Source organism: Thunnus albacares, chromosome 3 (genome assembly GCF_914725855.1).
Source record: "Thunnus albacares chromosome 3, fThuAlb1.1, whole genome shotgun sequence".
In the NCBI taxonomy this organism is placed as follows: domain Eukaryota; kingdom Metazoa; phylum Chordata; class Actinopteri; order Scombriformes; family Scombridae; genus Thunnus; species Thunnus albacares.
This window is the reverse complement of record NC_058108.1, coordinates 18,119,516-18,134,192: the sequence shown is the minus strand read 5'-3', so window position 1 is coordinate 18,134,192 and position 14,677 is coordinate 18,119,516. Positions and strand designations below refer to the sequence as shown.

The 14,677-nt window shown below is 39.6% G+C and overlaps 1 protein-coding gene across 1 annotated transcript; it reads left to right on the top strand.

Annotated features, from left to right (window-relative positions):
- Positions 1 to 9,237: 9,237 nt before the first annotated feature.
- tmem187 (transmembrane protein 187) lies at positions 9,238 to 10,261 on the top strand. The gene has a single exon (XM_044346776.1). It carries the CDS (start codon positions 9,307 to 9,309, stop codon positions 10,186 to 10,188), a length of 882 nt encoding a protein of 293 aa, XP_044202711.1. The 5' UTR covers positions 9,238 to 9,306; the 3' UTR covers positions 10,189 to 10,261.
- Positions 10,262 to 14,677: the final 4,416 nt, after the last annotated feature.

Genomic DNA, 14,677 nt, shown 5'->3' with positions numbered 1-14,677 from the left:
GGGAGAGAACAGTGCCTGTTGAGGGCAGGAGGTGGTTAATTTTGTCTCTAATAGTTAGAATTTTATTATTAAAGAAGCTCATAAAGTCATTACTACTGAGAGCTATAGGAATACATGGATCAATAGACTTATGACTCTTTGTCAGCCTGGCCAAAGTGCTGAAAAGGAACCTAGGGCTGTTTTTATTCTGTTCTATCAATGCTGAGTAATAGGCGGCTCTGGCATTACAGAGGGCCTTCCTATATGTTTTAAGACCATCTTGCCAGACTAAGCGAGATTCTTCCACTTTGGTGGAACGCCAAATCCTTTCCTATTTTTGCAATGTTTGCTTTAATTTGCGGGTTTGGGAGTTATACCATGGAACTAACCTCTTATGTTTTATTATCTTTCTTTTTAAGGGGGCGATGGAGTCGAGTGTTATTCGTAATGAGCCTGCAGCACTATCAACAAGATTATCAATTTAGGAGGGACTAAAGTTAACATAAAAGTCCTCTGTAGTATTGAGACATGGCACTGAATTCAGTACTGATGGCATTGCTTCCTTAAATTTATCTACACTATCAGATAGACTAGATCTAGTGAGGACATTTTTGTCTAATGGTGTGTAATCCAGTAATAGGAATTCAAAAGTTATTAAAAAATGATCTGATAGAATAGGATTTTGTGGAAAAATTATTAAATGTTCAATTTCAATCCCATAAGTCAGAACTAGGTCTAGGGTGTGGTTAAGACAGTGAGTGGGATTATTTACACACTGAGAGAAGCCAATTGGGTCTAATAATGAGATAAATGCAGTACTGAGACTGTCATTATCGACGTCCACATGAATATTAAAATCACCTACTATAATTACTTTATCTGTACTAAGGACTAAATTCGACAAAAACTCTGAGAATTCAGATAGGAATTCAGAGTACGGGCCAGGAGGACGGTACACTATAACACATAGAACTGGCTGTAAAGTTTTCCAGGTTGGCTGAGAGAGACTAAGAACAAGGCTTTCGAATGAGTTATAATTAAATTTAGATCTAGGGTTGATGATTAGGCTTGAGTTGAAAATGGCTGCAACGCCTCCTCCTCGGCCAGTGTCTCGAGGAATATGAGTATTAATATGACTGGGGGGAGTGGATTCATTTAGGCTGAAAAATTCTTCATGACACAGCCAGGTTTCAGTAAGACAAAATAAATCAATATGATGATCTGAGATTGAATTGTTTACTAATACAGCTTTAGATGACAGAGATCTAATGTTCAAGAGTCCACATTAATTATCTTATTTTGTTGTACTATTGCAGTAGTGGTTTTAATTTTTACTAGATTTTTATGAATGACTCTTCTTTTGTTTACTTTGGATTTAATTGATTTAAGTGGTTGGGGGACAGACACAGTCTCTATGTGGTTTTGGGTGGGTAACTGTTCTAACGGAAGCACAGAGAAGCATGTAGGACTGCAGCTCTGCTTCCTGGTCTCAACTCTGGGTTGTCATGGTTTTGGTCTACTAATAAACTCAGCCATATTTCTAGATATGAGAGCAGCTCCATCCAAAGTAGGATGTATGTGGTCTCTCCTAATCAGACCAGGTCTTCCCCAGAAAGTCTGCCAATTATCTATGAAGCCCACATCGTTTGCTGGACACCACCTCGACAGCTAGCAGTTGAATTGTGACATGCAGCTATACATGTCATCACTGGTCAGATTAGGCAGCGGTCCAGAGAAAATTATGGAGTCCGGCATTGTTTTTGCAAATGTACACACCAACTCAACATTAATTTTGGTGACCTCCGATTGGTGTAATCAGGAGTCGTTGCCGCCGACATGGATGACAATCGTACCATATTTATGTTTATTCTTAGCCAGCAGTTTTAAATTTGACTCAATGTCGCCCACTCTGGCCCCAGGAATACATTTAACTATGGCTACTGGTGTTGCTAACTTCACGTTTCTGACTATGGAGCTGCCAATAATCAGTGTTTGTCTCTCAGCAGGTGTGTCACTGAGTAGGGAGAACCTGTTAGAAACATGAACTGGTTGGTGGTGAACCATGGGCTTCTGCTTAGGGCTATGCTTCCTTCGGACAGTCACCCAGCCACCCTGGCTTCCCGGCTGCTCGGGAACTACCGGGGGAGTGGGAGCTACGCTAGGTCGGCCCGCAACGGCTACTAGGGGCTGGCTAACTACATTAGCTGCTGATTGTTTTTCCATGGTGCAGAGTCGCGCTTCCAATTCACTGAGCCTTGCCTCCAGTACTGCAAATAAACTACACTTATTACACGTACCACTATCACTAAAGGAGGCAGAGGAATAACTAAACATTTGACACACCGAGCAAGAGAGAGCAGAATAACGTGAGGGAGAGAAGCCATCGCTAACTGCTTAGTTTAAGTTAGCTGCTAATGCTAGCTGCAGAGCTAAAATAACTAACAACTTCTGCGATTGGTGAGAAAAAGAATCTTGGAAAAATTTGGAATTACTGGAGGCAGAGATAAGAAGCTTGGAAAAGGAACACTTTAAAACAAGATTAAATGGTTTATACAAGACACTCTTAAGAAAACAAAATCAATACACTATATCAAGCACTTACTAAACAGAGAAAGCACTACTTAGAACTAGACAGAGGTATTATGAATTTGGGGACAGGGGAATAAACTATTAGCTTGACAGCTGAAAAAACAAATATCTACCTCCATGATTCAAAAAGTTAAAAAAACAGACACTACTACCACATACAACCCAAAGGAGATAAATGACACAGTTTTACAAAAATTTATACTCATCAGAATGTGAGAACACCGCAGATAAATGTGAGATATTCCTGTCTTCCTTGAATATACCAAAATTACCGGAACTTGATAAGGCTCTCTTAGAACAACCACTATCCAGAAGTGAAATTCTAAAAGCTCTTATGTCTCTTCAGTCTGGAAAAGCCCCAGGGTTAGACGGATTCACACCTGAATCTTATAAAAAATTCCAGCACCATTTAATGAAACCTTTAGTAGATATGTACCGCTACTCAACTGACAACAAGATACTGCCACCGACAACTCAAGAAGCCCTTATTACACTAATTTGCAAGCCAGACAAAGACCCCGAACTTATGGGTTCATACCGCCCTATTTCTTTGCTTTCAGTGCCAAGGCAATAGCGATGAGGCTAGAAAAATACCTTCCCTCACTCATTCATAAAGATCAGACTGGCTTTATAAAAAATAGAGCCTCAATGAATAATCTGAGGCGCCTTTTCTACATAATATCAGAGGCTGGTAGTTCCAATGATACACCTGTGATTGTCTCACTTAGATGCCAAGAAGGCGTTTGACTGCGTTGAGTGGTGTTATATGTTCAAAGTCCTGGAACATTTTAATTTTGGTAAATATTTTATTAACTGTATAAGGCTTTTATACGATAAACCTAGAGCTAGAGTGAGTCCTAATGGAATCATATCATGCCCCTTCGATGTTGGACGTGGCACAAGACAAGGGTGCCCCCTGTCCCCCCTGATTTTTGCTCTCATCCTGGAACCGCTGGCTCAACAAATTAGAGAGGAATCTAACATAATGGGAATCTTAATTGGAAATACTACACACAAAATTGCGCTATATGCTGATGATTTACTTTTGTTTTTAATTAACCCTGATACCTCGCTTAAAGCCTTACTGAACCTAATTGACAATTTTAGTAGTTTCTCAGGTTACAAAATTAATTGGACCAAAAGTGAGCTTTTCCCAATAACTAAACCAGGACAATCTACACTGATATCCTACCCACCTTTTCAGACCAAACTCAAGATTAAATACTTAGGAATCTTGACAGACAGTAACCTTAACAACTTATATAAACTTAATTACCTACCCCTATTACAAAAAATTGAGAAAGACCTGTCAAGATGGATAACCCTTCATTTAAGCCTTATAGGCAGAGTAAACGTTATCAAAATGAACATACTCCCTAGACTTGTTGTGTACTTATTTCAGTCATTACCAACAGATTTTCCAAAATCTTTTTTTTAACAAATACAATAAAATAGTGGGGAAGTTTATTTAGAGTAACAAAATCTCAAGAATTAAAAGATCTACTCTGTGCTTACCAGTAGAGAGAGGAGGGACGAAACCCCCTCTTGGACACAAATAGAAAGCCATATCCTAGCTATGGATGACCTATCGCACATCCCATATTACTTTGATAATAAAATTGTAAAGAAATACACAGATAACCCAATAATAATTAATTCAATAAAAATTTGGGACAAGATTAATCATTACTTAGGATAAGACACTTCTTTATCCCCACTCACTCCTATAATGTCCAACTCCTCTTTAGAATTTGTCCAAAAAGACCATGGATTTAAAGTATGGGCCCAGAAAAATATAATTAAGCTTGATGACCTGTATGATGGTGAGACGCTAATGTCATTTCAGCAATTGAAAGACTCCTACCAAATACCAGCCACACATTTTTATAGATATTTACAACTGCAACATTTTATACAGTCACAACTTTGTGGGTCCTTAAAAAGACCAAGGCTTTCTCAACTGGAATCCCCGCTAACCCAAAAAATTAATGGCAAACATATTTCATTGACTTATGACTTATTAATGGCAAATAATAAGGCTAATACAAACTTGGTCAAAGAGAAATGGGGGCGAGATCTTGGAATTACGATAGATGATGATCACTGGTCCCTATTGCTTACAGACGCACAAAAAGGTTTTATCAATGCAAGATACAAAATTTGTAATTTTAAAATTATCCATAGATTCTCTTACACTCCTGAAAAGATTAGCCGCTTCAAGGGCAATACATCTCCACAGACGACTGTGGTAGTCATCCGTGGAGAAGGGAGGCATCTTGCTGCTAATTAGCTTTAGCTAAGTGCCACGTTTCCAGTCACTGCAGTACAGGCTTGTGCTGCCGGTAGGCCTCACTCATAGTACTGAGGAGGTCATAAAAATGTTGAAATATAGCAAATAGCCTGCTATATCTACAAAAAAATAGTCCCAGTGATTTATAAATATCCAGGAGCTGCTGCTCCTAGTTTATCGCAGAAGAAAAACAAGAATATCAGCAGAAAAATGCAAGCAGAGACGAGAGCAAGCAGAAAAGTGTCTGCACTGTAAGAAAGCAGGAAATACTTAAAGCTTGCCATCAAGTAAGTCAGTGCAATGAGACTACAATGAACTTTTCTATAGGACCGCCTAGATTGGGCAAATAGCTGTTAAGAGAAATAGTAATGCATTTCAAATCTACCAATACAATGACACAAGGGGCCCCTTTACCTCAAATGGAATCACCATAGCTGGTTAAAAATAAAATCACTGATGAGCTCTATTATGATGTAATAGCAGGATTGGGCAGGTACATGTGTTCAAAGACCTATGCTTCCACATGTTTTGAAAGCTTTCTTATCATGATAATGAGAAGTCACACCAGTGTATATGAATGTATGACTGTATGCAGGTAAACATGGTTTAACATTTGAAAAATAATTTACAAACAGTGAGGGATAATTTTGTGTGACCATTTGGCTTTGTTAATAACAAAACATTTTTCCTGAAAGAGACCAGACTTTTTTCTAACAAATATAGTTAACAAAGTTGTTGCAGAAGCAAGTTACATTAGGCACAAAAACAACTTCTCTCCGAAAGAGTGAGTGGATCTTTCTGTTTACATTTTGAGAAGAAGAAATGCAAGTATTGTCAATACCTGTTTCTGCTGGGTCTAGAGAAGGAACAGTATAAAGTTTATATCCTGTAATGTTAGCCTGTATTACCAAACCAGAGGGGATTACATCATGGATAGTGGCAAATTCTTTTGAAGTCACAGATATGTTATGAGAAAATAACCTCATCATAATTAAAAGGAAACCTCCTGCTATCAAATAATTGACACAGCAAAATAAACTGTCATTAAACCATAGATCTGCTTAAATATAAAATATCCCTGTTGGTCCATATTATGCACTAATGTGGAGAGAAGTTGTGTTTGTATAGGGTATCAAACATCAAGCTAGCAGATAGAATAATGATAGTTTTATTTTATCTATATTGTAGCAACATAGTAAAAAAGAATTTAACCATCTATAATTACGTATGAAATGCTAAATTGAATTGATTTAAGGAGATCAGACAGGTATGAAGGAGCATGCCCATTTAGGATTTTATAAGTCATCAGAAGCACTTTAAAGTCTGATCTAACATGGATAGGGAGACAATAAAGGGAGGCTAGAGTTGGTGTAATATGGTCATATCTTCTTGTTAGGTCCCAAGCACGAAAGTGCCCAGGGGCCCAGCGGTCCCTGATACTGAAAGTGCGAGGAGCTATTGTTTTTGAAGGGATTATTATTATTATTATTATTATTATTACTATTATTATTATTATTGTTATAGTACGTCATTGAATTTTTGAGGGGCTTAGGATACCTGAAAAGTCATGAAAATTGGCACACACGTCAGAACTGGTGAAAATTGCAAAGTTCTGTAGTGACTGGGCTCGGGTGTGGCCAGTGGGCTCCATTGCGCCCCCAAATGCAGGGCCATTTTGGAACAAAGTTTCTTTGATGTGCATGAAATTCGGTGGGCTAGTTGCTGTCATCAATCTTGACATAAAAAATATTTTTTTCAAATTTCTTCGCCCAACAGGAAGTCAGCCATTTTGGATTTCATGAGTCAATTTTCATTTTACAAGCATGTTTAAGGCCTTTAGGATGCGTGAAAACTCACAACAATTTGCACCTATGTTCGAACTAGTAAATATTTCAATTAGTATCACAATGTGCTTGGGCCTGGCTTTTTAAGGTATTAGGGGTGCTCGAAAACTCACAAAACTTTGCACATGTATCAGTAGTGGTGTAACTTGATATCTGATATGGGTCTTGGATTTGGGTGTGGCAAACTGGCTCAAGGGTGCCCCCTAGAATATTTCAAAGTCAAAGCCCCCACCTTTAAATTTGATGTAGATGTATGACATTTGGTAGGCAGATGTAACATCTCACATCAGACTTTAAAAAAAAGCCTATTGGAGTGATACTCTTAGTCCAAAAGGAAGTAAGCCATTTTTAATCAAATTTGCACAGACAGGCTTTGTACTTTAACAAACTCCTCCTAGAGATTTAACCCAATCAAATTCAAATTTGGTAGGTGATATCTTAAGACCTTTGTGATGCTAAATTGCGAAACTTGTTATATTTCATGGAACGCCCGTGGCATGGCATGCTGGACAATTTTGCCCAAAACATGTTTGGGGCATTAAACAGGAAGTTGTTGTAACTCCACTTTACATCGTCCAATCTGCCCCAAATTTCTCATTTTTGATAAAAGCCCGGGCCTGAACACATCCACATGTCAATATTTAGTCATAGTGCCACCTACTGACAACAGGAAGTAAGCCTTATGTGACAAACATCATCCAATTTGCATGAAATTTACATGGTGTGGTCTGCTCATGATATACAGCAACATGATGCATAGTTAGTCGGTGTTCTCTAGCACCACATAGTGGACACAGGAAGCAGTAGTTACAGACGAGTGAAAATTTATAGGAAAACTGGTACAGGTCTGAATGCTTTGACCACTATAGTGAGGGGATCCGGTGGCTATGTTATGCTGTGGGGGATGTTTTGCTGGCATGATTTAGGTTCACTTGTCCCTTTAGAGGGAAGGGTTACTCCAAATCAATACAAAATTGTTCTGAGTGTTCACCTTTATCCTATGATGACACATTTCTATCCTGATAGGAGTGGTCTCCTCCAGGATGACAATGCCCCTATCCATAGGACATAAGGGGTCACTGAATGCTTTGATAAGTGTGAAAATGGTGTGAATCATATGCTATGGCCTTCGCAGTCACCAGATCTCAACCCAATTGAAAACCTATGGGACATTTTGGACCGACACATTAGATAGCACTCTCCACCACCACCATCAAAACATCAAATGAGGGAATATCTTTTGGAAGAATGGTTTTGATCCCTCCAGTAGAGTTCCACAGACTTGTAGAAACATTGCCAAGGCGCATTGAAACTGTTCTGGTGGCACATGGTGGCCTAAAACTTTATGTTAGTTTTGTGTCACCTGTCTGTACCTCCTAAATGCAATTTCCAATATTCATGAAAATGTACATCCATATCAGTTGCCTTCTGGTAAATGTATTGCTACATTAATATTTCACTTATGTAGTATTGTCTACTAGCAACAGGAAGTGAAGCCTAAAAGACACATAGACCATCAAATATATACACAATTTCTAGTATGTCATCTCCAGCACCACATACTGCACACAGGAAATAATATTTTATCCATTCTCAGGGTGTATGATAATCCTGACAATTCAGAACCATTTGAACAGACCTCCAATAGTGATACCAATGCTGGCGCTCCCTCTGACACACGAGGTGCAAGGGCCTGTTCATCGCTGCTTGCAGCTTTAATTTTAGATAAATTTCTAGCTGCAGCATTTTGAACCATCTGAAGACTTGTAGTTCTAGTATGTGGCAGGCCTGAAAACAAAACATTACAGTAATAAAGTCTGGATGAAACAAAGCCGTGCATTAGAGTCTCTGCATCAGCCATGGACAGGAAATACCATTTTTAGCTATGTAAGTGAAAAAAGGCAGTCTTAGAAATTTCTTTTATTTTCTTATCAAAAAGAGGCTAGGATCAAAAGTAACACCAAGATTCTTGGCTGTCACACTTTGTGAAAGTGGATTTGTTTTTTTCTTCCATGAAACATTGAAGAGAATTTGGTCAATATTTTGAAATTCTGTAACTTCTGTTAAATTTTGTTCAATAAATATACTGAAGCCTTTACAGTATATTGGTATGATGCTGTATGTCATGACACTCAATAGAGAGGGTGGGACAGGAAACACTTAATTTTCTACCATGTGATTTTGAAACCTGGAATAGCAACAACAGCTCTGACTTTTGATCTCACTCTTTCAGGAAACTTAAACATTTCAGAATGTGAAGCTTAAACCAGGGAAAACTGAGAGAGAACAAGGGAAATAGATGATGATAATTTTGAAGTTAGAAGCGGGAGAGCCTCAGTGAAGAGAATGAAAAAGAAAGTTGATTCATCGAGTCATAGTGAGAATGAACATGAAGAAGTAACCTACATGGTTGGAATGAAGATTCAGGGTTTGAAAGAAGGTGCTGGATGTGTGCAGCAGCTGTTGAGAAGGTGTGCAGCAGCTGTTGAGAGAAGCTTTTGGTTTCTCAAACTCGTGAAAACTAGATAAGTTATAGCAGAATGGGAAATGGGTGGGAAGGGGTTATTATTATTTTCAGTGGATATTTTAGTTTAAATCCAGTAGATGGCGGTAATGCAACATTACCCCAACTGCCATTACAAATTGAGAAGAAGAAGAAAAAAAATCCAGAATTTACTTTGCTGTAGGATAACCTTTCCAAAAACAACAGCAGTCATGAAGTCAGCGCTGCTTCACGTGTCGGTGCCGTTTGTGCTGTGTGTCGCCTTGGCGAACACCAACCTGTTCGACGAAGTTGAGGTGGACTTGTCTTATGAGCACTATGCAGAGAAGACGGTTGATTATCTGCCCGGTTTCCTCACGATGCCCTTTAACTGCCTGGTTAACCTGGCTTATATCTACATGGGACTTTACTGGCTGCTACGGCGCAGGGGCGTCAAAGAATCCACTCAGAGTCGGTATATGAGGGAAGTTTTCGCACTGATGGCGCTCTTTTACGCACCTGTGCAGTGGGCGCGCCTGGCAATGCTGCGGCGCGCTCCCGCCGTGCTCGACCAGTGGTTTACCTTACCGATCTTCGCTTGGGTTCCGGTGTGGATCACCTTCATTGAATGCGGGCCGGAGAAGTGGCGCGCGTCGCACGCTGCAGCCCTTGAACTGTGCTCCATCCTCAGCTACGGCCTGGCGCTGGCGCACCAGCGGGGTTTCGAGGTAGCACTGGGCTGTCATGTCGCCCTTGCGCTGTACAAGGGACTCCGTGTGCAGCTGGTGCACGGAGACGGCCGCTCGCGGAGATCTCTCCTGCTGGCCGTGCTGTCATGCGCCGGGTTCGTGATCCTGAAGCTGCTGGATCACTGGCTCGCCCAGTACCGGCTGTTCCAGCGACTCACTGGCCACTTCTGGTCCAAAGTTTGCGACGTGCTGCAGTTCCATTTCAGCTTCTGTTTCCTGACCACACTGACTCAGAGGGCATACAGAGAGACGTAACACGGCAGGAGTGAACAAAGATCTTCACGGATCACCGGCATACCCTTTTGTAAAAATAAAAAGTCAAGAGGCACAGTTTCACCTTGATTAAAAATAATTCATCTCAGATTCAGGATGTTTGGTGATGTGCCTGGCAGATGTGGTAGGAGTTCAGTGGTTCACACCGAGTAAATGTTTCATCATATGGGTTTAGGTGATACAGATCACACACTTATTCAGATATTCGTATGACAAGAAATAAAGAGAAGAAGAAGAAATTAAGGCTGCAAGCAGCGTTGTTCGGGACCTCGCACTCTGGTCCGTCAGGATCAGATCATTTTGCTTTTTAAAAATGAGGGATATTTCTTACAAGTGTGGTGCGCTTTTATTTTGAAAGTTTGAGAATTTTCTGCAGGGTGAGACATGTCTGTCTTGCTCTCACCTGTGTCATTCAAGTTTTGGGCCCAGTCACTTGAATTTCAATTAGTAAACTGAAAACTCTTCATGAGTTTGTGTGGAAAACAAATTAATTTCCTAATTTTCATCAAGTCTATATTTTAGAAAAGTAAAGACTTTTAACCCACATGGCCTGGTTAAAGTTTGATAGAAATGTGTACTGTCAGGTGTGTAGAGACAATAAGTACCTGCAGCTGGACACAGAAAAATACTCATACACTTGAATGGAGAGTGTGAGCAAACCCACAGGTTTAGTCCAACATGGGGCACATGGGAACTCAAAAAACAAAGTCATCCCATCTATGACAGATCAAGGTGTTATGCATAATTGAGGCATGACACTGGAGAAAAAGTTAATAGAACTTATTTCCATAGTGGTCCTGGTCATCTTAAATCTTGATAATAAAGACTGCTGAGCCTCTGATACATTACTGCCTTAAATGACAATTATGATGTGTGTGATTTCATTTGAGGTATTACTCATTATACAAATAGTACATTTACTAAAATATGAAATACCTTCACACATCCAAAAAAAAAAGTGTTTACACTTGTTTATTAAAACTAATCTGACATCATCTGGTCAGCTCCAGCTCTTGACCCACACCCAGAAGTAAGGAGTTAGATCCAGAAGAACCAGATCTACGAATTTGGGAACATTCTGGTGGTGCCTGGCCATTTAGGCATTTATACACATTTAAACATATACCATGTTTAATCACATCTAAGATGTTCTATACTTAAATGAGCCCTTTTATTGTAATGAAAAATGGGTAACACTTCATAATAACCATCAGTAGGAAGTCATGTATAAGACATTAATGATGAACTAATCATGACCAAAACATTAATATACCTTTGTAAATTATTAATTAATGCCATGTTAACATATCACAAATATGTTGTAAGTCATCTATAAGTTTAGTCAATTATGAAATATTCATGAACAAATCATTAGGTTATGATTAATGATTTGATATGACTCACTTGTGAACTATTAAAAGCGATTATAAGCAATTATGTTTTATGAATTAAGTATTGTCAGATAATTCATAAATAATTTGTTTTTATGTGAATAAACATTTACAAATTATTTACAGTCAGGGCAGACCTACCACCACAGAGATTTTCAATCCCCAGCATTGACATGTTTCCAGTATTGGCCAGGTCCTTTACAGAAAACAAGTGGCAGTGTTTGTGGGTTTGTGGGAGCTGGCTACACAGGCTACACAGTGTAAGTCTATTACTCTATATATCTAATTTATCTATCCAATCTAAAATGTTGCAATAACACTCATTTTGTTGTCACTTTTAAGCATCCTTTAGCAGTAGATTCTTTTCAAACTTAATAGTCTACAAAAAGATTTGCACATGAATAGTATGCGTCCTTTGTAACAGCGAGGAACAGTTAAAATACTGTGCTACACCTTGGTACATGAGCAGTTGAAACTTAGAACTGCTGAAAAGTTTGTAAATAACTTAGTTACTCATACAGATCATTTGTAACAGTTAAGGAATAACTAAAATTGATATGTAACACATTTGTGTGTGATGAATTGTTTACACTTTAGGGGGATGCAGACACGATTGTAAAAGCCTTGTGTACATGCATAAGCCTTTCAATCAATCAATCAATCAATTTTTATTTATATAGTGCCAAATCACAACAAAAGTCATCTCAGGACACTTTTCACATAGAGCAGGTCAAGACCGTACTCTTTAATTTACAGAGACCCAACAATTCCTCCATGAGCAAGCACTTGGCAGCAGCGGTAAGGAAAAACTCCCCTTTAACGGGTAGAAACCTCAAGCAGAACCTGGCTCTTGGTGGGCGGCCATCTGCTTTGACCAGTTGGGTTGAGAGAGAAAAGAAAGAGGGAAAGGGGGAGGGGCAGAATAATAACAATCATAGCCTGTTACTGCATAGCCTGTGGTACATAGCCTGTTACTAAAGACAGATTGATCATATCTAGTAAAGAAGCGCTAACTAAGGGTAAGGCTTCCTTAAACAACCTAGTTGGGATGGGGTCTAAGAAACAGGTTGATGGTTCAGCTGAACAAATCACTGAAGTTAGTTCAGAAAAGTCGACTGGAGAAAAACAGTCCAAATATATGTCAGGATTTACAGCTGTTTCTAAGGTGCCTGTGTTTGGGGAGAGAACAGTGCCTGTTGAGGGCAGGAGGTGGTTAATTTTGTCTCTAATAGTTAGAATTTTATCATTAAAGAAGCTCATAAAGTCGATACTACTGAGAGCTATAGGAATACATGGATCAGTAGAGTTATGACTCTTTGTCAGCCTGGCCAAAGTGCTGAAAAGGAACCTAGGGCAGTTTTTATTCTCTTCTATTAATGCTGAGTAATAGGCGGCTCTGGCATTACAGAGGGCCTTCCTATATGTTTTAAGACTATCTTGCCAGACTAAGCGAGAAACTTCTCGCTTAGTCTTCTACTTTGGTGGAACGCCAAATCTTCTTTTTTAAGGGGGCGATGGAGCCGAGTGTTTGTCTTAGTGAGCCTGCAGCACTATCAATAAGATTAGCAATTTGGGAGGAACTAAAGTTAACACAAGAGTCCTCTGTAGTATTGAGACATGGCAGTGAATTCAGTACTGACGGAATTGCTTCCTTAAATTTATCTACAACACTATCAGAGAGACATCTAGTGAGGCCATTTTTGTCTAATGGTGTATAATCCAGTAATAGGAATTCAAAAGTTATTAAAAAATGATCTGATAAAATAGGATTTTGTGGAAAAATTATTAAATGTTCAATTTTAATCCCATAAACCAGAACAAGGTCTAGGGTGTGGTTAAGACGGTGAGTGGGATTATTTACACACTGAGAGAAGCCAATTGAGTCTAATAATGAGATAAATGCAGTGCTGAGACTGTCACTATCAACGTCCACATGAATATTAAAATCACCTACTATAATTACTTTATCTGTACTAAGGACTAAATACGACAAAAACGCTGAGAATTCAGATAGGAATTCAGAGTACGGGCCAGGAGGACGATACACTATAACAAATAGAACTCATTAGAACCCACACCACTGGGTTGAGAATGTGCCCACAAGCAAAAGAGAAGGAGCAGAAAACACCTCAAGGAAGCCCGAAAAGCTTGTGGTGACCCAAAAAACATCAACAAGATCCAGCAAGGACACCAAAACTGTGGGTGGAGAAGAAAAGAAGAACAAACACAACATGGTCATTCCATATGTTGCTCGATTTTCAGAGAAACTCTGGAGGATCCTCAACAAGCACCACATCCCTGTATTTTTCAAACCCTGCAACCCACTGAGACAGAAGCTTGTCCACCCTAATCACTACACACCCAAACACAAGCAGAGCAGCTGAGTGTATGCAGTCCAATGCAGAGGGGAATGCAGAGAGCTTTACGTTGGAGAGACAAAACAACTGCTAAACAAGTACATGGCCCAACACAGGAACGCCAACTCCTCAGGTCAACACTCAGGAGCTACCTGCATCTAAAGGACAAGGGACACTCGTTTTAGGCCAGCAATGTGCCTACTTTGGATAGAGAAGACAGATGGTTTTAAAGGGGAGTGGAGGAGAGCGTCTATGTCGAAGTGGAAAAACTTATCAGCTACTTACAACGCTATCCTTTCATTCCTTCCCAGGCGGTTTAACACCCATTCACACCTGGACTCATGTGACTAATGACTCCAACAACTGTCCCATGACAGACAAGAGGACTAACAAACCATATGTGACTTCAACGACCCTAAAGGTATGAATGGCGCTACAGTGGTTAAACACCTGGGATTCCCCAACAGCCAGTCAGAACTGAAGAAGCCTTTTGGATGAGAGGTGAAATGTCTTCAAGAAATCCAGCTGCTCTTCACTCAATGCTTTTGGATACATCATCTCTTCAGTACTGCAGTAGTAGCCATGGTAACAATGCTGTATTGCAGTCCTATAATCCCTTTAATGTAATCAGTTTGAGCGTTTGTTCTTTCATCTGTAGCCATCCTTTGTGTACAGCGGCTGATTGGTGTGGCCTCCTCAAGAAGTGCTCTCTTTGTTGTCATG

Excerpts from the sequence above, each read along its gene's own strand:
- tmem187 (XM_044346776.1), top strand. The coding sequence starts at position 9,307 with ATGGCGGTAATGCAACATTACCCCAACTGCCATTACAAATTGAGAAGA.